The following is a 24,973-nucleotide window of genomic DNA, read 5'->3' on the forward strand; positions in this document are numbered from 1 at the left end:
TCTAGCCATCCCTGCTTAGCCATTTTGCACTTCCTGTCGATCTCATTTTTGAGACGTTTGTATTCCTTTTTGCCTGCTTCATTTACTGCATTTTTATATTTTCTCCTTCCATCAATTAAATTCAATATTTCTTCTGTTACCTAAGGATTTCTATTAGCCCTCGTCTTTTTACCTACTTGATCCTCTGCTGCCTTCACTAGTTCATCCCTCAGAGCTACCCATTCTTCTTCTACTGTATTTCTTTCCCCCATTCCTGTCAATTGTTCCCTTATGCTCTCCCTGAAACTCTCTACAACCCCTGGGTCTTTCAGTTTATCCAGGTTCCATCTCCTTAAATTCCCACCTTTTTGCAGTTTATTCAGTTTCAATCTGCAGTTCATAACCAATAGATTGTGGTCAGAATCCACATCTGCCCCTGGAAATGTCTTACAGTTTAAAACCTGGTTCCTAAATCTCTGTCTTACCATTATATAATCTATCTGATACCTTTTAGTATCTCCAGAATTCTTCCAGGTATACAAACTTCTTTCATATTCTATATACCACTGTGATATACATGGTAGATATTATTTCCCATAGTACCACATTTTAGAGTTTTATCCCTTTCTATTCACTCATAAAGTTCAGCAAAAATTGTTGCTTAATGCCTTTAAGCATACTGTAATTAATGTAATCTAGTCTTTGTTGTCCCTACAGGAGCTGTGTGTTGGCAGCTCTAGTATACTCATAGATGCTTCAGTTAATCATGGTTCTTGTTACTTCGTAAGTAGGCTACTTTGTAAGTAGCATCTACCAGTTCAGGTTTTTCAGCACTTTCGTGATTCTCCCCTCTAGCTCAGACAAACTTTTCACCATTCATTTTACTCTTCTTTGCATATACTCAGTATCCTCTGTCCTATTTGGAACGGGTCCCATATGCACAGCAATATTTAGGATGGGTCTTATTAGTATTTTATAACTACTTTACGATTAAAGGAGACCTAATACCGAAGAGCAGAACAATTGAGTTATCGATAGACACACACAAAAGAAAGAAAACTTGCTAGCTTTCGGAGTTATCCTTTGTCGAGGTAGTGTAAAATAAACAAACAGACATACACACTCGTGCATTGACATGCCTCTGCCCCAACATGGTGCCGGACAGACTAATAATGTCAATTTTCTTTTGCAGCAAGTGGACTGGTTGTGTTTGGGGTAGGGCAGGTGGTTTGGGTAGAGGGAGAGGCAGGTAGTAAACAGGGAGATGGACTAGGGGCTAGCAGCTCAGGAGGAGGCAGCTAGTTTGCTGGCTAGGAATGCGGGAGGGAGGGATGGCAGGTACATGGGCTGGCACGATTGTAGTGGCCGGTGGAAAGTGGCACACACTGAAGGCGACTCGACTTGGGGATGTGAATTGGGAGGAGGTTACAGGAGAGAAAAGAAAAACTGTCGGGTGGACGATGAAGGGACAATGAGTTACCAGAGATTGAGGCCACAATGATTATGGAAGTAGTTAAGCTGGTTGTGGAGGGAAGGGTCCAGATGGCTAGGTTTTTGAAGTAGCCATTGAGCTTGAGCATGTCTCCAAGTTGCCTGGTGGACTGCTGGTAGGTAGCCATACCGACATAAAATGCTGAGCAAAGTTTGCAGCAGACTTGGTATATGACATGGTTCCAGTCACACCTCTGTCTATATTAAACCCACTAACCACCAACAGTACCAGTACCTGCATTTCGACAGCTGCTGTCCCTTCCGTACCAAGAAGTTCCTCCCATATAGCCTAGCCAACCATTGACGATATGTCTGCAGTGACAAGAACTCCCTTCACTAACATTCTGAAAGCCTCCCAAAGGCCTTCACAGACAGGAAATACCCTAAAAACCAAGTCCACAAACAGATTTCCCATGCCGCATCTTCACACAGTCCCAATTCTCCCACCACTCCCAAGAATCAGCTACAAAGGAGCATTCCCCTCGCCACCCAGTAACACCCTAGACTGTAATGACTGAACCATATTCTTCATGATGGCTCTGATTACCTCTCATCCTACCCTAAAATGAGGGACATCCTATCCAAGATCCTTCCAATCCCTCCTAAAGCTTTATTCCATCACCCATTCAACCAACATATTTATCCTAGTCCATCCCTACACTCCCAGTCCCAGCCCCTTGCCGTAGGGATCATATCCCTCTGGCAGACAAGGTGCAAGGCCTGCCCAATCCATCCAAACAGAGTGTCTTACTCCAGTCCTGTCGCAGAGGCCACCTGTGATAGTTGCCATGTCATATACCAACTCTGCTACAATCACTACACAGCTTTGTATGTTGATGTGACAATCATCCAGCTGTCTACCAGAATGAATAGCCAACATCAAACTGTTGTGAAGAACAAAGACAACCATCTAGTGATACAACATGCGGCTGAGCACAACATACTCAGTTTCAATGGCTGCTTCACACCCTGAGCCATCTGGATCCTCCCTTCCATCACCAGCTCCTCTTAACTACCCAGAAGAGAGTTATCCTTACAACATTTCCACCACTCCTGTAACCTTGCTGGCCTTGATCTGAGGTAACCCACTGTCCCTGCACCCTCCACCCAACTGTTTCCCTTCCTCCGTCCTGTCGCATCTCGCAATTCACATCCCAGTGTCACCTTCAGCAAGTACCACTTTCCACCAGACACTACTATCGTGCTAGCCAATATACCTGCCACCCCTCCCTCACACGTTCTTGGCTGGCAAACCAATCGCCCACCTCCAAGCCACTAACCACCAACCCCCCGTCCCTCTCCCTACTTCCTACTTCCCTCTCCCTCTACCCACCCCATCTGACACTACACCAACCACAGCCAGTCAGCCTGCTGCAAAACAGAATTGGCACTGTTAGTCTGTCTGGCACCATGTAAGAGCTTAGGCGTGTCTACGCATGAATGTGAGTGTATATATGTATTTGTATATTTTACTCTAGCTTGTCAAAGAATAACAGCAAAAGCTAGTAAGTTTTGTTTCTTTCGTGTGTGCTTACCGATAACTCAATAATTCTGCTTTTTGCTGCGTGGTTTCCGAACAATATGAGTATTTTGTAAGTAATCTCCTTTGTAGGCACATTGTGTTTTTCCAGTATCTCACCAAAGAATCAAAGTCACCCAAATGCTTTAAGTACAACTGAGCCTAATTGATCAGGTATTTCATATTCTCATAAACTGTTACACCCAATATTTATTTGAGCTGACTTGTTCCAGTTGTGACTCATGTGACTCACTGATATTGTAGTCATAAGATACAATGTTTTTTAAGACCACAATTTTACTTTTCTGAACATGTAAAGCCTTTTGTTGTTCTTCACACCACTTTCAGATCTTATTACAGTCTGATTATATTTGTGGAGCTTTCTTCTGTATAGTATTCATTATAGATCACTACATCACACGCAAAACATCTCAGGCTACTTTTAATATTGTCTTCCAGGTCATTAATATACAACATGAACACCAAGGGTCCCAACACATTTCCTTGGGGCACGGTGTATTTGTTTCTACATCATCCCAGAAAACAGGCTGTGTCCTCCATACCAAGAAATTCTGGGTCAAGTCACAAATTCCATTTAACACCCTCACATGATTTTCTTTTCATGAATAAGTGTTACTGTGGTTCTGAGTCTCAAGCAATTCACAATTCAGGAAATATTGTTTCTGCCTGATTGCCTTGATCCATGGCTTTCAGGATCCCGTGTGATATAAGTGTGGGTTATGCTTTGCATGACCAGCGATTTAAGAATCCATTCTAGTTGGCACAGAGGAGGTCATTCTATTGAAGATACCAAATTAAATTTGATGTCAAAATATGTTCTAAAATTCTGCAACAGATGGATATTAAAGATATTTGATGATAGTTTCTGAAATCATTTCTGCTAACCTTCTTGTAGATGGATCTGACATTCTTCTTCCTCAAACTACTGGACACAGTTTTTTGTAGAGGGATCTATAGTACATTAAGATTAAAAGAGTGGCTAACTCAGCTGGAAATTATGTATGGAATCTTATAGGGATCGCATCGGGTCCAGAGCACTAATTATCGCTATCAAATGAGGAATGTGTATTCATCACAGAAATTATCAAAATTACATTTCATTTCACATTTCAGGCCTACAAACTTAATCAGCCTCAGACCGTTTTGATCAGGTCCTCCACAGTTAATATGACTGTTAGAAGCAGGCCTTTTCTAATAGCTTCACACTGTTGGTAGATTGATATTTGTATCACTATTACTACTGGAGTTGGGAAATTGGCCAGAAGTGATATATGCTCACATGAAATTTATTCATAGGCAGACATACATTAGGGACTTGGATTAGATCAATGGACTCAGTTCTTAAATTTTTGCTGTCTTTCTGATTTGACCTTTAGCGGGTGACATTTGTTGTTGGTTCAGAATATTTACATTGTGATTGTATGACACTTTCCTGTTGGCTATTCATGGACTACTGTAACCAGAATACAATTAGTTGAGTGGTCCCCAACCAAACTTGTTTATTGATTAATGACTTCTGCACCTTACAGAATCAGCCAGACACTTTGTGTTCACTACTTCTGGAAAGGTACATTTCTTCTGCCATGACCATATTTGCTCCAGTCCTTACTCCTATACTTGTGCGCTGTGGAACAGGATAATCAATTGTCTTGGAGAAGATCTCTCCCAAATGCTCACTTAACTTTAGGTGACATGATGATGCTATAATCTTTTGCACTTGCACAAGGCATCTCAAAATAATAGCAGTCAAAGAATGCTAATAATATAATGTTCTCTGGGTGCGCAGAATATATGTAAATTTTGTTCCGTGCTTTGTATAACACATTGCAACAATGACAACAATAAATATACACATTGGTTGTATAAATTAAGTTGTTATAACACAGGAAATTTTGAGTTCTGTTTTTGTATACTTGTTGCTTTCTATTTTTTCTAATTATTTTGCAAATATACTAAGTGATGCACCATTCATATCTGCTGTGTAAATCTGTTTTGAGCTGAAATGCTTTTACAGCATTTGATGTAACTGAAACCTTGCTTGTGAAGAATATCACTACTTTGTACTTGGATGATACTTAACATATTTCCTGTGAAAAAGTGGAATCATTTTCAGCTTATGAAAGTTTTAAGATGATGAATTAATTTTTTGAAGACACTTTCTCATCTGACATTCTGATTTCAGTATTTTCAGTTTGCATGACTCCATATTTTTATTTTTTGAGAGTACTGTTTTGGTTGAGCGGATAATATCTTGCATTCAAGAAAGATATGAAAATAACTATTGTACTGACTTTGAATATGAATACTGTATGTTGCTTTTATTTTCATTTCTGTTATAGCAACATCAAAAATTAATCCTGTTCACGTATCAGTTGTGTAGTCCCACATAACATAAGAGTAAATAAAAGGGTTAATCTGTCGTAATGAATATATAATCACAGTTTGGGTAGTCTTAAACTTTTAATAGACTTTCTGTTGATTAGATTCACTACAGTTGCCTGTAAAGAACTACATGCTTTTTCCAGCATCACCAGGGGGTTCTTGGTTAGGCAAAAGTCCACGTGGGCGTGGTAGTACGCCTACCCCACCCAGTACGCCAGGAAGCACACCAACACCAACACAACAGCACCAACTTAGACGACCGCCTGTGTTTATAACAGTAAGCTAATATTTTATTTCCAATAATTTTAGTATCAAAACTGACATTCTATCATTTTCTTATGAGGGTCTTCACAACTATCTCAAACAGTGGAAACCCCAGGTTGGAAAATCAAAAATGTAGGGAAAAGATAAGAGTGCTACTTATTGCAAAGATGACACTTTAAGTTGTAGACAGGTACGACATAAAGACACACGTTAGTTTCCAGCCAAAGCCTTTGCCAGAAAAGCAAACACACATAACGCACATATGACTGCCATTTCTAGCAGCTCAGGCCACTTGTTCCTGTCTGCATCTTAATATGTCATCTTTACGGTAAGTATCAATCTATCTTTCCCCTATATTGCTCATATCACCACTGTCTCAGTCATTTATAAATACATTCCTGTAAATGCTTTTAGAGGACTTCCAGGAACAAGAGTGTTAGTGTGTCTTCACAGCAATGTAGACCAAGTGTCCTTTGGAGTAGGACAGTAGCATAACACATCACTAAATATGTAATTTTCCACCCGTTAACTGCCTTTCCAAGATTTTCCCAAAGTTTGTTTAGATCATTTTTGATGTACTGCTAGTTGCAGACAATCATCAGCTGTGCCTCTACTGCTGATGTGAGTTATCACCTTTCTATGAAATAAACATTTTTTTTAGTTTTGTGTAATTGCTTTTTCATATAAAACAGTTTATGAAAGAAGTTTAATTCTAGTGACAGTATGCACACAAGCAGCAAACAGGCTCTAGCTAAGCTCTTGTCACTGTCAATGGAATTGTTTCTGTACCATCCTATTGATCATGGTTAGCTGGAGCTATGATTTTGTGCTAATATCTGTTCATTCCACTAAATAATTTGTGAATTTTTATTGCTCACTGTTAATGTCCATTTTGTTTCTGTGCAGTGATGTACTTTTTGTGGCTATATAAATATTGATTGAAGGTATCTTACACATAAATCAAGACATACAAAACAACATGTTGCTGTGGAAATAGTATGTTCCTCTAGTTTTGTGATCTTTGTGTGCTGGTATCTCATTAAATTCACAGTGTTCAGAATTGTCAGCCACAAAGGTTGTGATGGAATTAACAAATGTGGCAGTAAGTGGGCTGACTTTCTTAAAGAAACTATGACAGGATATTTTAGTTTGTGACACCCTGCAAATAATTCAGGCAACCCATGTTTCAAGATAGATGAAGTTATTTCACATGAATAAATTGCTAACAAGTATAATCCTGTAACACACAATAAAAGTGGCAGCATCCAAAGTAAGGGAAGTTCATGATGCCAATATCCCTAAGATTCGAAGTTATTCTAAAGCCAAAGTCACCAGGGACAACATTTTTAAACTCTGGAAGATCTATTGCCCCCTAGTAACTCTGCTATCAACATGGAAGCCAAAGAATTGCTCACGTACAAAAAGGATCATCTGTGGAATTTTTGTGATCGAAATGGAATTCGATATAGTTTTTGCTGCTCAGCTTAATAAACAGCAAATTTACTTTGAATCAGGATACAGAATTCTGACAGAAATATGTTAGCATCAGAGAAAGCTGTATTATCAAGTGTTAGTTTTATGTTCAGATGTAATGAACTTTTTTAGAACAAATGTAAGTTGTTCGTGTATATGAGAAGCAACAATGAACCAAGGAGAGATCAGAAGGATTCTAGCTATACAGTTCCCCAGTAATCTGTCACCTCCATCATCTTTGCTGCATTTATCCAAAACTACCTACTCTTTTCCTATATTGGTGGTAGGACTTTAACTAGTAGTCTACTTCTTTTGTGGAGCTTTTGTGACAAGTACTATCAAGAACAACATTCTGATTCATGGAATCAAAAGTCTTAAAGATACCACAAAATGCACCAATCAGCAACATCTGTTTGTTTAAGGAACCCAGTGCAAAATTCATCACTGAAAATTTAGGTTCATTTGTTGACGTACATTTTTGCTTTCAAAACTCTTGTTGATGTCAAAGCTATCAAGATGAATCACAACTCTGGCATACACTACTTTCTTGAAGATTTAAGATAGTGTAGTCAGAAGAGACATACAACAATAGTTTAACTTTTGTCATATCATGTTAGGTTCCCTCCTACTGCCCCTCACCCCCACACCCACCCACCCATAGACTCATTAGACTTGTTCTTAAATTCTTATGCTGTAACTGTCAATACTAACTTTTACTTGCACTTCAGGAATGCAAGATGGTGATTGACTGTGTGTTAACTATCTCAATGGTGAACACAAACCTGCACATGATTTAAGTCAACTTCCTTTCCACAAGGAATTAAAAAAAAAAAAAAAATGATAGACCTATCATCACAAAGATGGTGGGAAAACAGGACTAGATGGTGAGGCTTATGTTCAAAACAGACCCAGCCTGGGGCTAGAAACTGTTCAGTATGATGATGATGATGATGATGGTTAACACAACATTGAATGCTGTTTTTGAAATGAAATATTTATTTAAAAACCACAAAAGCTCAACAATACCATCAGTGAATAACCAAAACCTCTCAATATTCCAGCTGAACCCCAAAGAAACTATCATGACATATCAGACAACTTTTAAACATTGTTAATATATATATATACAACAACATTGAAAACACTGATACTTTCACACTCTCCACAATGCTTTATATACAGGGTGTTTCAGAAAAGTTGCAGCAAACTTGAGGTGGGGCACATCTTTAGGATTGAGAATTGCATAGCAACCCATGGCCACATATGTCAGGGGAAAGTGGTAGCAGAGGTCGATGGTTGAAACGGAAACAAGAGTGATTCATTTGATACATTTATTGAAAAATAATAAGCACACATGTTGTATGGCATGAATACAGCAGTAATGTTACAACAATGCTTGGCATTTGAACCATCAAATGCTACACATGCTTGATGTCAACAGTGCATTAATTGCCGGATAAGCTTGAACACAACTGAGAGTTTCTTTAAATATAGTGGCTGTGTGGACAATCTTGTGATGAGATCCATTCTAGACTCTACAGTATTACAATATATGAGGAATTTCATGGTTCCCCAAACAAATAAATCAAGGCCCGATAAATCTGCTGAGTGTGGTGACCAGGTAACCTGCCTGCCACACTCGATCCATCGATGTGGGAATGACCTGTTCGAATGTCTACGAACAGCCAGTCCAAAATAAGCAGGTGGCCCCTCATGTTGGAATTCCATGCTGCACCTCACATTTACTGGAACATCTTCAAGCTAGCCAGGAAGAACCTGTTCCAGAAAGGGCTGATAATTCGCAGCAGGCAAGTGGGCTGACTAAACAGTCACTGACCAAACCTGCCTACGCACTAACTGTGAAGTGAAGTGCCACACGGTGTTGCATGCCATGAGGGTTTTCTTGTGCCCACAGATGCTCATTGTGGTGATTGAATATGCCATCCCTAGTGAATGTGGCCTCATCAGTGGACAACACGTAAGCTGTGAAATGCAGATGTTGACCACTTTGTTGCAGAAAGCTCTACGTGAAATGCATATGTATAAAATGGTCATCAGGGTGGAAACAACTGCACCCTTTGGAGATGAAAGGCATGTGAGGATATGGTTTTCAAAACATGTTTAACACTGGAATGAGACATTCATAAGTCCAAGGCAATGGAACATGTGCTGGCACTTCGATTACTCTCCACAGCATCCAGCACAGTTTCTTGCCTAATGACCAAATGCACTGATCGTGGCCTGCTGTCACTACCCTGGCCATTCCTTAATGACCTGTACTTGCACAAATTCCAATGCAGACTTGCAAATAAACTGTGGTGTGGTTGGCATCTGTCTGGGAAGTGTTCTTGATACATACGTCCAATGGTTTGTCCATTGCACTCAGTAATTCCATACATTAAATGCTTGTCTGCAAGCTCACTGTTTGTATACCATTCCATGCTCCTCATATGCTGGCTAGCACTCGAATGAGGAAATTCACACGTTTCCATCCAGTATTCTCATGTACAGCACCACCTAATGGCATTCCCATCCAGTACTCTCATTTACATTACCACCTAGTGGTGTATGACAATGTTTGCAGCCATTGGTTGCTATGAAATTCCTGTTCATTATGATGTGCTCCATCCCTTCTAGAAGCTTGTCACATAATTTCTAGGATGCACTGTATATTATGAAACAGATGCTATACCAACATTCCTTCATCATATGTAAGTTTATAAATGGCAACCCTTATGTCAGAATGTCTGCTGATCATCAAAGCCCTCTGGTTGATAAATGTACATCTCCTCCTTCACGATACCATTGAGTAATGCTGTCCTTACATCAAATTGCCTTATACACAAATGTTTAACTGCAACACTCAGCAGGGCTTTCATTGTCTCAAATCTTGCAACAAGGTTGAATGTATCAATCTATGCCAATATGTTGGCTATAGCCTTTTGCCACCAGTCGAGCCTTATGTTGAACGACTTTGTTATTTACATTTAATTTTTTAGCAAGACTATTCAGTTTTCAATTACCTCGTTCATTTTAGTTCTATAAACTAGTTCCCATGCTAGATTTTTTCCCATATCATTCATTTCTTCCTTCTTTGGTTTCTTCCATTCCTCAGAATTTTCTAACTGCACTGCTTCATTATAATTTCTTGGTGTCTCCAAAGAAGGATCATTCTCGGTTGATGGGCTGAATCTTCACAGTAACATGATGATTTCCTCAAATTTCAGCTTTCACATAAATTGTGGCTTCTGTTGTCTTCATTTCTTGTTTCCAGGTTGTTCTCAACTTGTCCTTCGGTGTCATATAAATGGTTGCTAACCCTTTTGTCGCTTACAGTCCCATAGGCTGTCCTCTTCAAATTAACCATTTTCATGTTCATTTTCCGTAATATTTTCATTTTCATCTACATGTGATATATCAGCAATGTTTTTATCCTCTTGAATAAAAAGTTTCTGTAATTGTTTGCAATTTATTTCAACATCTCTGCATGCATAAAATCAACTTTTTTTCCAGGAAAATAAACATGAAATCCCTAGTCATCGTAACCAATCACATATTCTTTTGAAGATTTAGCATCTAACTTCTTCCCTTTTTGTGTGGGAATCCAAGCATAGCATTCTGTTCCAAATATCACAAAATTATCAAAACTACCTTCTTTCTTCAAAAATATTTCAATAGGAGCTTTACTTTTTATTTTCGTGGGACCTGATTGATTCAAAATGTAAGTTGTGCAGCCAGAGTAGTCTCACACCATAGTCTTTCGGTAGGTATTCAGCAGAGCAGAGCTAAGAATCTGCCATCTCCTGTTCAAAAACTTCATTCTGCTGAGGAATATATGGTGCAGTAATTGAATGTTTCAGTCAAACTGAGTCAGCAGACGTAATTACATCTTTATTATGGAACTCCTTGGCCCCATCTGTACATAATTCTCTCACAGTAATATGAGCCTGAGTTTTTTCATTTTAATGAACTCTTGAATAAATAATTTATGTAATTGTTTGCAATTTATTTTAACTTCTCTGCATACATAAAAACATCTTTGTTCAGGAAAATAAACATAAAATCCATAGTCTTCATAACCAACCACATATTCTTTTGAAGATTTAGCATCTAACTTCGTCTGTTTTTTTTGTGTAGGAATCCAAGCATAGCTGAGTGAACATCATAAATTTTATGCAGCTGATTCCAAATCTCTTTAGCAGTCTTGCATTACTCAACATGAAGTGAAGGCTTGATGTCAAGTGACATAATCAGGCATTTCCTTGCTTTTGCAGTAGCCTTATTCCATTTAGCAAGATCTACTTTGTAATTTGCCCATTTTCTTCTGGCTTAATCAGCTCGCCATTTATGATGTCAAAGGTTTTGTCACACTGTAAAATAGTTCTCGTTACGATTCTCCAAGCCCTCCAATTTTCTTTGGCACTTGAGTTTTTCAATTGCTGCATTTTGCCAGCTGTTGCCTTGTCTTTTGAACTTCTATAACACCCAGTTATTTTCATAATCGGCCACAACTGTCACACTTCATGTAAACTTTAGCAACTGCGCACATCTGCTACCATGCTGACAAAACATCAAATGCCTTTTTCGAAATGAAACTTTGATTTAAAAACCTCAAAGTATGGCAGTACCATCAGTGAATAACCAGCATTACTCAATATGCCACCTGAACCCAGAGAAATAATGATATGTGATAGACAACTTTCAAAGATTTTTAATTCACACATATATACAACAACACAGAAAACATTGATACTTTCACAGTCAGTAACTTTAACTATATGATTATTATAAGCATAACATTTGTGCAGGACCTAACTTGTCTTACACAAGGTCGGGCACAAACAACCTACTTCATCTGTGGTAACACACAGCCTGTAAGGCCACCATTTACATTTAAAATTGCATTAACACCTGTGACTTTATGATCCCACTATATTAACAAGCATAAAGAATATCAATTTACATGAAAGAAAGTAAGATACTCACAGTCTCCATTTTTATGACGAGGCCTTCACAAAGGTGAATGTCTTTTGTGCATTAAGTGTGGTACTGGGTTCATGAACTTGTCTAAGGAGGCATTTAAAACTTTACTGATAATATTATCTAAACATTAAATCCTTTACTTTTTGAAGAGGTAGTGGTTTCCTTTACTTCATTCCCAGTTATGAGAGAACATCTATCTTTCCAAAAAGATTAATGAAATGATGTTTCAGAATTCCTGTTTTGTCTTTTCTGAAGAGAGATTACAGCTTTATTTTCCCAGCAACATTTAGAGAGAGGTCATTTAAAATTTTAGAATAATTTTTCAGTTACTTATGTACACACATCAAAGAAAGTTTTGCATCACCTGAGTTCCGAGAGTTCCGGAACTTGTACAGAAATTGGAATAGAGATCAACATAAACATCATTTCCACCCATTTTATTGCTCATGAGAACCACACATTGCATGTGGTACCACCATACAGCGAGATCTTCAGAGGTGGTGGTCCAGATTTATGTACACACCGGTACCTCTAATACTCAATAGCACGTCCTCTTGCACTGATGCAGGCCTGTATTCATTGTGACATACTATCCACAAATTCATCAAGGCACTGTTGGGCCAGATTGTCCCACCCTCAATGGCGATTCGATGCAGATCCCTCAGTGGTTGGTGGGTCACGTTGTCCATAAACAGACCTTTTCAATCTGTCCCAGCCATGTTCATGTTCATGTCTGGAGAACATGCTGGCCAGTGTAGGTGAGCGACGTCATTATCCTGAAGAAAGTCATTCACAAAATGTGCATGATGGGGGTGCGAATTGTCGTCCATGAAGATGAATGCCTCGCCAATATGCTGCCGATATGGTTGCACTCTCGGTCGGAGGATGGCATTCCCATATCGTACAGCCGTTCTAGTGCCTTCCATGACCACCAGCAGCGTAGGTCGGCCGCACATAATGCCACCCCAAAACAGCAGGAAACCTGCACCTTGCTGCTCTTGCTGGACAGTGTGTCTCAGGCATTCTGCCTGACTGGGTTGTCTCCAAACATGTGTCTGATGATTGGTTGAAGGCATATGCGGCACTTATCGGTGAAGAGAACATGATACCAATCCTGAGCAGTCCATTAAGCATGTTGTTGGGCCCATCTGTACCGCTCTGCATGGTGTTGTGCTGGCAAAGATGGAGCTTGCCATGGACGTCGGGAGTGAAGTTGTGCATCAAGCAGCCTATTGCGCACAGTATGAGACATAACGTGATGTCCTGTGGTTGCACGAAAAGCTTTATTCAACATGGTGGCGTGGCTGTCAGGGTTCCTCAGAGCCATAATCTGTAGGTAGCAGTCATCCAGTGCAGTAGTAGCCCTTGGGCGGCCTGAGCGAAGCATATCATCGACAGTTCCTATCTCTCTGTATCTCCTCCGTGTCCAAACAACATAGTTTTGGTTCACTCCAAGACACCTGGACACTTCCCTTGTTGAGAGCCCTTCCTGGCACAAAGTAACAATGCAGATGCAATCGAACAGCGGTATTGACCATCTAGGCATGGTTGAACTACAGACAACACGAGCCATGTACCTCCTTTCTGGTGGAATGACTGGAACTGATCAGCTGCCAGACCACCTCCGTCTAATAGGCACTGCTCATGCATGGTTGTTTACATCTTTATGCGGGTTTAGTGACATCTCTGAACAGTCAAAGGGATTGTGCCTGTGATACAATATCCACAGACAATGTCTGTCTTCAGGAGTTCTGGGAACCGGGGTGATGCAAAACTTTTTTGACGTGTTTATTTCTTATGCTCAAAACAAGTCTTTGCTTCTTTCAGTACTGTTGATATTCATCTCATTCTCTACTATATGCCAGACTTGTTTGATTTCATTAAAAGATTTGTTGAATTTGATGCTAAATATATATGCTTTTGGGGCTATTAATAATTTTACTTAATATTTTACAGTGCTTTTGTATTGATTTACGGGCAGGATTGCCTCATTTTTTTAGGTATACTCTTCTCACCTTTGCAAGAAATCTATATCACCTTAGTAATACTTGGTATTTTTAATAAATGAAAATCAATAGTTTGCTTTTGTTTTACAATGTTGTCCTACCAAGAACTGATGGAAGGTTCTGTTAACTTGGTATTTTTGTTGTACTTGACTCTTTGGGTACATTTCTATACGTGTATCTTGGAAACATGAGATCTGATTCATTTTCAGATGTATTGATCTATTACTTGCCAGTAGGTTTAAGTTTTATGTGACAAATGTTCATGTTGCTCATGGTTGGTATCAGCCCATATTAATCAGAGATACCTGGCAGATCTGTGCTAACAGTAATGCTTTGTACTTTGCCTTGTCAATTAAAGATGACAGGTGGAGACATCCCAGTCCATAGCTACTACAGAAATGAAAGGGGATGTCAAAAAATACCCACAAATAATGGAGAGGAACTTCAGAATGTATCGCAATGGAAAGTTTTCACAGACAAAATGAAAAAGCCACTGAAATGTGGGTGAAATTCATATTGGTTAATATTCTTCTGTCAGTGATGTTAAACAAAATCTATATCAATGGCTCTTGTGAAACAATGTGTTTTAATGTACTGAGGAATATGCGTACTGAACTGTGGCTTCTATTAGAACTCATTAATTTAAAAAGAAATTCAGAATGCAACGAAGACTCGGCAAGGAGATTTCATGTCACCAGAACTATTGTTAGAGGAAGTCCTCATATCTTGAAACAAAAGAAGGAATATTTGTTAACAAAAAATTTCAGAACCAATTTAATTTTGCTGATGACATTGTACTGTTTATTTGTACTGTTTATTTCTAAGAATGGTAACCCTCAACATTTAGTGTAAGCTCATAACGGAGCAAGCTTGGAAGTAAGTCCCAAAATCAGTCATAATAATACGATACAATACACAGTGAACAACTGCAAATGAGACTAGTACAGATTAACTACAAACCAGTTGATGAGGTTTTATATTTAGGGCTGCTGAAGAAAACAACTGGATTGACAATAAATGCAACAAACCTAAGTGTAAAATGACTTGCAGTGTGTTTGGTTAAAATAGACAGTTGTCTAAATGGAACTGTCAAACAAGAGAAAGTTTCCAAACAATGTGTATTAGCAGTTTTGTATTATGTTAATGATTCATGGATATTTAACACAAAAACTGATCAGACCCAGAAGGCTACTCAGTAAGCAGTGAAGAGATGGATGATGTGAATTTCTAGGCCATACAGTGAGGCGAGTGACTGGTAGTTGGCCCATGGAAGTTCTTCTTCTCTCTCTCTCTCTCTCTCTCTCTCTCTCTCTCTCTCTCTCTCTCTCTCTTTCTCTCTCCCTCCCTCCCTCCTACGTACTGAGACTGCAGAGTTAATTGTTTTCAATCATATTGAGTAGCTCTACCATGTAATTATCTTGTTTCTAACAAGATAATACTTGTGGTATTATTGTTGCTCAAGATCTCAGTTTAACATTGGTAGAAAATATCTGTAGTTTATATTGAAGCTGACCTGGGGTGAAGGGCTACATCAGTGCAGGGCTGGGTTGTGGCAGTGGGTCGCTGCAAGGGTGCAGGCCGATGGCAGCTCAGGCTAACAACATCAAAAGTCAAACATTTTATTAAAACGTGTGCTAGTACACTGGTGGCATTGTGGTGCAGTCACCACGCGCCTTTCAGCAGGTGATGCGGATGGCACAAGATGCATGCAGTGACTGCCTGTTGCTCAGAAGACTTTGACATCTGTGCCCAGCATTGCTGAGACCAGAAGTTCGCCCAGCATTGTACCCCAATTGGGTGTGGTGCAGCTGCTCGTGGATGGTGCCATAGACTGGTGGAATACTTGCAGGGGATCACAGCTTCTGGTAACAGGTCTCAAACTTGCGAGTGACAGCACATGATGCCAGGGGGCCTGTACCAGTATAGAGGGGCGAGCGGGTGTCTATCTGGTGCCCTCCAGGGCAGGAGTCCAGCTGCTGCTGGAGAATGCCTGAAGACTGAACTCATCATGACTGAATGGTATGCCATATTGTTCCAGCACCTCCCATAGCCCTTTCGTCGTAGAAGGTGTTGCCGGACAGCTGATAATTCTGCTGATATTGATGGGTATTTATTAGGGATTAGAAACTCACTTGTTGTGCCAATGCACTGCTTCCAGCAACATTTGGAACAATAAATCTGTCCTCTGGTAATGTAGAAACCGCTTGACCTGTCCGGCAAGAGCCCTGTCTTGCCACTGCATTGGCAGGGTTTTGGTGCGTGGCGTGGCCCACCTCATAATGCATAAACAGCCCTGTTGCTGCAACCAGCATGCCAACACCTTAGTGCATGCGGGCTCCTTATTTCTCCTTCAGTTGCTGCGACTGAGCTGCTAGTTTCTGCAGTAATGCCCAAGAAAAGGTGGCGGTGCTAAAGTATGATGAGAAACTCTACAGTGGGAAACTCAAAGTTTTGTGCCTTACAAGAGCTTCAGACAATAAAAATAAACAAATTTGATCTTTATTTGAATGTTAGATAATGATATCAAATTGACAGTATGGATTTTTTGTCACTAAAAATATTACTTTGAGTTATTTAATATAAATATAAAAATGTTTTGTAATGATAGATATTTTGTTATTTTTGTGAACAGCCACTGCGGGACATAGCTGTTGTAAGTGGACAGACAGCCCGTTTTGAATGTATTGTCCAAGCTGAGCCAGCACCTAATATCCTCTGGTCTAAGAATGGGAGGATAATTGAAAATTCTGAAGATTACCAACTCCATTACAGAAATGGTGTATGCCGTCTAACAATCCCACATGCATTCCCAGGTAACTCCAACCAAATTTACTATTAGGTGATATGTATATTGGCTATAAATTTAATATACATGACATTTTTGAACTTTTGTCTTAAATGTTGTGAGGCTAGTTAGTTATTCACATGTTCCATTCCTGCTGTGTTGTGGAACATGTCATTTTTACAATCATAGTACAGTTTTGCAATCAAAAATATGACAACATGCTGATATTTTAAGCAATTGCCATAAGCTACTTCTTTTTATACCTAACTATTTCCTCTGTCTCTCTCTCTCTCTCTCTCTCTCTCTAACACACACACACACACACACACACACACACACACACACACACACACACACACACTTTATTATAATACCTTCAGAAATTCTCCTGTGGAATAGAAAATTTGCTAAGCACACATAGTTTCAGTTTGTGCTTGAAGTTAATTTTATCGTCTATTAAATTTCTTTCTTCATTGGGTATGTGAGCAAAAATTTTTACGGCTGACATTGCTACTACTTATGTGCCACACAAAGGTAGAGTGATTGATAGTGTATATCAGTTCTCCATCCAGTATTATATTTGTGAATGATATTGTTATTTTTGAATAGGGACTGGTTGTTAACAACAAATTTCTTAAGGGAGAAACCGTACTGTCAGGCTGTTGTCAGTATGTCCAACGGCCTATGGAACTGTTTGTAGCACATTCTAAAGTGAACAATACATATTATCATTATTATACACTTCTGTACAATGATGATTTACTTCAAAATATGACAGCATAAGACATTAGTGAATGAAAATATGAAAAGGAGATCAATTTTTGACTTTTCCATCTCCAAAATCTGATATTATTCATGACACAAAAGTCGCAGAGTTTAACCATTCAAAGAGATCTGTAATATGAGACTTCCAGTTGAGGTTCTTGTCAGTATAAACAAATAATTTAAAATATTTTGTTTCATTTATTGATTTACCCTCGCGCATTATTTCTAATGGTGTGGAGAGGCCTTATGCATATTGCATGTACTGTATGTTATCTAAGTTCAGTGGCAGATCACTTGCAGAGAAGCAGTTACTAATTTTCAATAAAATATTATTTAAATTTTCCAGTATTGGAGTTCCTCCATTAGGAGTGATTATAATACTTGCAGTATCAACAAAGAGAACAATTACTGCTTCTTGGACATAAGATAGCAGACCATTTATGTATAACAAGAATAAGAGCAGATCAAGTATTGATGCCTGTGGTGCAGTTTTAGTGATGATACCTCATTCTGAAAATTGGTTTCATTGTGTACATTCCTTGGGTTTCTTAATGTAACACTCTGTATCTTTCAGTTAGGTAGGATGAAAACCAGTTCCCTGCAAGGCATCTGATACCATAATAACTGAGCTTCTCTAGGAGAACACTACAAACTCCACAATCAACACTTTTTTATAAGTCACACAAAATACCAGTTAGCAATATTGATGAATTTGAAAACAGTATGTTCCATGAAGACACACTTTTGAAATCCAAATTGTCGCTGGCTAAGTATTTCATTTAAAAAAAAAAAAGTGTTTTATGATTCTTGTATATATAATATTTTCAAGTATTTTCAAAGGAGGTAAGTAGTGATTGTGCATGGAAATGGCACACCAGTTTATTCCCATTAAATAATTGTGCTGTGTATCAGTGTTTTTGGTTACTTACTACTTCATCGGCTCTTACAAAATGTTATCTGTGTGGATAATGCCATAAAATAGTAATTTTATTAATACTGCATCTTATCATTTCATCTTCACATTTTCACTTGCAGAGGATGCTGGGAGCTACTCATGCACTGCCACTAATATGCTTGGATCATCTTGCACAACAGCAACTCTTCAGGTACCAGGTGAGAAACGAGGAATTCGCAAGTAAATCTGCTGCAATGGGTGATGGTATTGGGCAAGCTTATTTCTATTATTTCCAAGTAAAGTTAAACAGTTTTTCTCTTTTGCCAAACTGCTATAGTACACAATGTTACAAGGACAACTGAAAAGTTTCTGATGATGTTTTTGGCCATATGTACAAAGTTGAGCGATGGAAAAAAAACTGATATTGTTTGTAGTCATGTGATAATTAGGCATTTATCTTCTTTCAGCAAAATTATTATATCCAAAAGATGTCATTTTATATTAGTAACTCTTACTTGCTTCTTTAATTCTTGCCAAAATGATGCTGCATTTGTCATGTATGTTTGTGATCTGAGCTTCCTTTAAATGCATTTTTGATGTGGTGGCTAGTTCTGGGTAATGGGTGCATGTTGATTTATAGTGTTGCACGAGGTGATGGTACTGCTGCTGAGCTTTGTTGCTGTGCTACATTGTGTGGCAGGTTACATTTAATATATTAGTTCTTCTTTGTAAATGAAATAATTTATAAATAATGAATGAAAATGGTAACTGTTGTTGAAATACTTGTATGGTGCTTGACTTATGTAATTTGAACTTCTCTTTTTACTTTTCTGCTATGTAGTGTGTGAATTTCTGCACCTTTCTGTGTAGAAAATTCATGTTGTAAATAAAATTTTCAAGAAATTCAAATGTTTTAGTGGGTTTTAAATCCATCCTTTCATCTTCCTCACTGTTCTTTTTCACTCAAAGTAATGTTGACATAGCTGTGAGTCCCATATTATATAAATTTCTTTAATTTTTCAAATGGTAAGTGTTTTTAATGTCATGCAATGAACTTCATTGAGCGTGGAGGCTACATAGTAAGAGAAAGAAAGAAGACATTGTGATATTGTTTCCAGAGATATCGATTTTCCTACATTTTAATTAATATTAATGCCTGGAGTACAGATATAATTGTAAACATAATTATTTCTGAAGTGTGCTGGTAATATTCTGATATCTAGACTCAACACTTAAGAGATGCTATTGAGTGGTGGATGTGCATATAATCAAGAAATTGAAGAACGTAATATAGGTTGACTCTTACATAGAAGATGACAGCAACCAGCCACATTTTACAATGCTATTTATTTATTTAAATTGTGCCATCTTGAGACAGCTAGTTCACATTAAGATACATTTTACATCAGCTTTTGCCTTTTGTTTTCACAAATGATGAAATTTCCTTGGGGTGGTGGTGCAGATGAAACATCCACACCATTACGTTCCACTGCAGACTGCTCGTGATCTTGCAGCAGCGAAAACTGTATGATGCACTTTTTTTTTATGTATATGTATGCACATAATCTAAAGCACCACTCACAAACTAAGAAGTTTCACCACATGGAGGTAAATATACAAAGATCTTTGTATACATACCTCCATGTGTTGAACCTGTCAGTTTGAAACCAATAGTGGTGCTATTTAAATAAATAAATAGCATTGTAAAAAGTGGCTGATTGCTGTCATCTTCTCTGTGAGAGTCAACCTATATATTGTACACAGCCATGGCTCAGAATGTCAGTTTCCAACAAAATAGCATGAAGAACGGAGCTCAGCTTTTGAACTAGTTTTCCATTATCATGTCAAATACTTAAAAAAAGTATTTTTACGCAGATAAAGGCCAGTTTATTTTTCAGTATGTAACAGAAAATTCATCTTTTTAGGAGGTAGTTGGTAAATTGGAGGCAGTAGTAATCACCACATAGCTGACAGGAACACAGATGATTGAGGTAACACACATAAAAATCACAAGTCACTGTATCTTTAAAAGAATGGAAATGCTGGTGGAGAGGAGAGGGGAGAGGCATTGATGAAGGGATGAAAGTCAAATCAGTTTGGATTCTTGATCAAATGAGATGAAAGCTGCAGGGAAAAGTTTGCAGTAACAGTAGACCATCTGTGACTATCACATCCTTGATCCAGGTTTCCAATGAACAACTCTGCCATCATCTGTGTATCTTTACTCTGCTCTTCTTTGTTGTCTTCAGTCAAAAATATTTGTGAAGTCCTAAAGAAAAAATTAAGACTTTTTGTGCATGCCAGCCATTCTGAGCTTGATTCTGTCCCAGAAATTGGTAAGTAATTACTTACAGGATCTTCCACTCTGCATACTTACGGGATCTTCCACTCTGCAATAGCATATACACTTCAAAAAATGTCTCCTTTCTCCAAAGAATGTTAGTCAAACAAGGTATACAAGATAGCTTCTGTGCAGTTTGGAATAGAAGAGGGATAATGGTAGATACAAAGAGTCAGGCTCTGGTGTGTGTCTAATAGATTGCCAATTGAGTTGCCTAATTGGTAAGTGTGTTACCTACAAAACGCATTAGCAAGGGTTTAACCCTAGGCTACTAAACTGTTTTATACGTCAGGAAGTTTCGTGTTAGTATTATTCATCAATGCACATAATTTTAATGAACTTTTTTTAGATTTACTTCTGTATGTAGAAACATAAAGAAAGGTAGGAAGATATTTCTGTTTAGCAAATGCAACAAAAAACTAATTTCAGAGAATGTGAGTGGTCAACAGGAAACATTCTTCTCCAGGACTGAAAATATTGAGTATAAATGGAAGAAGTTCTAGAATATTGTGCAATACATCTAAGATAGATGTGCCAATCAAAGTAGTGAGGGATGGGTAAAGCGTGATTTGGTTCAAAGCCATGTTAGAAAGTTGCTCCAGAAGTAAAGACGTCACTGTAAATTTGAATGTCGCAAAAGTGTCACTGACAGGCAAAAACTGAATGAAGCCAAAATTAGTGTAAGGAGAGCCACACATGAAGTGTTCATTGAATACAAAAGTAAAATACCGTCTACCAATTTGACAGAAAGTGCTAAAAACTTTTAATCTTCTGTTAAATTGGTAAATGGACCGAAGCTATATGTCCACACACTTTGTGACCATAATGACGTCGAAACAGAGGATGAAAAAGAGAAGAATGAAATATTAAAATGTCTTTTTGCAGAACTGTGTGAGGATGACACTGCAGTTCCTCTTTTAAATCAACACATGAACATCAAAATTACAGAAATCAGAATAAGTGACCATGGAATGAAAATTGTGCTGAAATTGCTCAACAAAGAAAAGGCCGTTGGGTCTAATGAGATACCAGCATGACTCTACCAGGTGGTTGTAATTAAAGTGCAGCTACTCATGGAGGTCCAATATGGGTTGTAATTATCATATGCCAGTGAAACTTGGTTGAGATGGTAATGCATTAATGTGGAACCGATTTACACTGAAAAAAATAAGTAGTTCCAGTTGTGGCTACCAGGTGCAAATACAGCATTGTACACAGTTTGTATGAAGTTATGACATCCACACTGTCATCCGACAAGCCATGACTTTAGTGAACAGTATGATTATCAAGAAGAGAGACTGTGCACAATCAGTGAAATGGTTTAATGTGAATGGCAGCAATTACAGTGGTGAAAGATCTGCTTATTTCAAACTTCCACAAATGTGTTATCTCCAGAGCTTTTCCAGATGCATGGCCTGCAAGATGATCTGATATGAATCTATGTGACTTCTGGCTCTGGGGATATCTGAAAGAACACATTTACAAGGGCATGTTCATTCTCTACATTATCTAAAGGCCACTATACAGGAACACGTTGCTCTGATTCCACTGGAACTGCTGTGAGCAATTGTTGATCACCTTGTTTTACGGACGCGTCATCTTGTCGAAGTCTCCGGTGCTCACACTGAACAAATTGTGTAAGCGACACTCACGTGTTTGACCTTTTCTGCCCACATCCTGTTCCTAAGCCATTACATATGGAAACATTTCTGTACATCTTTCTTGCATTCATAGCATCACATTTTCACCTGGTGGCCAAAATTTGAACTAATTTTTTCTTACCTAAATCAGTTCCACATTAACGCATTAGAATGTCTACCTAGTTTTGCTGCCATACGATAATTACAGACCACACTAACATCCACGAGTAGCTGTACTTCCATTATAAGCACCCTTTTCATAGAGTATGTAAAGAACTAGCCTCTCTTCTAGCACCAGTGTGCTATACATTGCTGGAAAAGCAAAGCATTCCTAGTGATTGGAAAAAGGTGCAAGTCATTCCCATTGTCAGCAAGGGTTGTCAAACACACAGCCAAAATTATAGACCCACATCTCTGATGTCGTCTGTTGCAGAATTTGGGAACATATTTTATGCTCACATATTATGACGTCGTCTGTTGCAGAATTTGGGAACATATTTTATGCTCACATATTATGACATTTTTGGAGACTAAAAATCTCCTCTCAAGGTACAACATAGGTTCCAAAAATAACAATAATGTGAAACCGAGCTCATGTCATTTGTCCATGAGACCAAGAAAGCAGTAGATAATGGAGCCCAGGTTGGTGCTGTTGTGGTGAATTAAACATGTCAAAGACATTGACAAATGAACAATAGTGAAATAATGACTGTATTGTGTGGTATACCTGTGATTATTTTTATCTTCTTTGGAAGTTTGTACTAGTGCTTGTTGCTTGAGTGTGGCTCTCTGTTCTTGATATATGCAAATAAAGTGTCTGATATAAAAGCATGTTGAAGCATTACCACCTTACCCCAAACTTTGTTCCTTGACTTCCAGAAAGCATTTTACATAGTTCCGTCTAGCCACCTTATTAAGAAAATCTGGGATGCAATGTAACAATATTATGAAAAGACTTGTTGCTACTCACCATATAGCGGAGATTTTTTTTTTTGTGCCTATCTGTGACTCAGCATCTCCGCTATATGGTTAGCAGCAGCCATCCTTTCCATAATACTGAGCATAAAAAAAATGAGGCTAGTTGTATGGTGGGATTGAAGAGTACGTAGCACAGAAAACAGCATGTTATTCTTCAGATGTAAAAGTAACTTAAGGCATATTTGAAGATAGCTTTATAGCACCATTACGTGTCACAACATACATAAATGACCTAGCAGATTATGCTGTTGTATACAGAGAGAAGTCACAATGTGAAAAAATTGTTGCAAACTGCAGAAACACCCGCAGAAAATCTGCAATTGTTGCAGGCTTGGCTGTTGATCCTCGGCATAATTAGACAGAAAAACCCATTATTGTATGATAAAAGTTTGCAGAGCAAGAAGCAGGTATATCCATTAATCCATTAAACATCAAGGGAATTTGGATACAGTGTGATTTAAAGTCGAACGACCACATACAACTAATCACAGGTAATGCAGATGCCAGACAGATTCATAGGAAGAATCTTCAAGAAATGTGGTCTACCTACAAAGGAGGTAGCTTACAAAACCCTCGTTGCTTGTCAGTCTCATATTCCTACCAGAGAGAGTTGAAAAAGGAAATAGTGAAGATCCAGAAAAGAGCAATGTTTACATTTCATTACAGATTCATTTTGTAAATTCAAAAGCATCACAGAGATGCTCAGCAAAACCAGAGGTAGAAGCATTCTGCATCACGGTGTTGTTTGCTGATAAAATTCTTAGAGAGTGTGTTTCTAGAAGAAACAGTAGATGCATTGCTTCTTCCTACATTTGTCACACTGAAAGACGATAGGGATAAAATTAGAGAGAATCGAGCCTACATGGGAGCCTACCAGAATTGTTCCTGTTGGACAGCATTTGCAGCTGGAATGGGAAAGGGAGGGAAGCCATAGTGGGACATAGAGTACTCTTTGCCACACATCATAAGGTGGCTTGTGGAATATCTCAGTTCTAAGTAATGTTAGAGAAGCAGTATTTCAGGCACACAATGTCTGCTGTGTTCTAACAATAACCAGGTCTCAGCTAATGACAGTTCTTATTTAGAACATAAACCTGAGATTTTAATTTGGTATAGCAGTTTACTGGGTGATTCATTTTATGATACATTTGAGTGATTATAAGAAAGAGAACAGAAAAGTGAAAATACTACAAACATGAGATCAATTGCAACATACAAAATCATAAACTTATACTATTACAAATGCTCCATGTGTCCATCAACAGGAGCATGAACAATGTCTAGATGATAGCTAAATTCATCATAAACTTTACACACCATATTTGCTTTTACAGAAGTTATGGCAGCTGGTATTCTGTTCTCCACTTCTTCTATGTCACGAGGTAAAGGGGAGATGAACACACTTTCCTTCACGTACTTACACAAGAAAAAATTGCATAGGGTCATGTCTG

At 38.4% G+C, this 24,973-nt stretch overlaps 1 protein-coding gene across 4 annotated transcripts in view; it reads left to right on the top strand.

The window, feature by feature from the left end:
• The window catches only part of LOC126481027 (titin), an 804,028-nt gene that overhangs the window by 714,107 nt on the left and 64,948 nt on the right, over nucleotides 1-24,973 (top strand). For 3 of the 4 annotated variants that reach the window (XM_050104491.1, XM_050104492.1, XM_050104489.1), the window contains exons 38-40: nucleotides 5,536-5,669; nucleotides 16,751-16,931; nucleotides 18,704-18,781. In XM_050104491.1, the coding sequence (XP_049960448.1) occupies nucleotides 5,536-5,669; nucleotides 16,751-16,931; nucleotides 18,704-18,781 (393 nt within the window). Of the gene's footprint in view, nucleotides 1-5,535; nucleotides 5,670-16,750; nucleotides 16,932-18,703; nucleotides 19,473-24,973 lie in introns of those variants that run through there. The other variant, XM_050104490.1, reaches the window with a different exon arrangement.

This window comes from Schistocerca serialis, chromosome 5 (assembly GCF_023864345.2).
Source record: "Schistocerca serialis cubense isolate TAMUIC-IGC-003099 chromosome 5, iqSchSeri2.2, whole genome shotgun sequence".
Lineage (NCBI taxonomy): Eukaryota > Metazoa > Arthropoda > Insecta > Orthoptera > Acrididae > Schistocerca > Schistocerca serialis.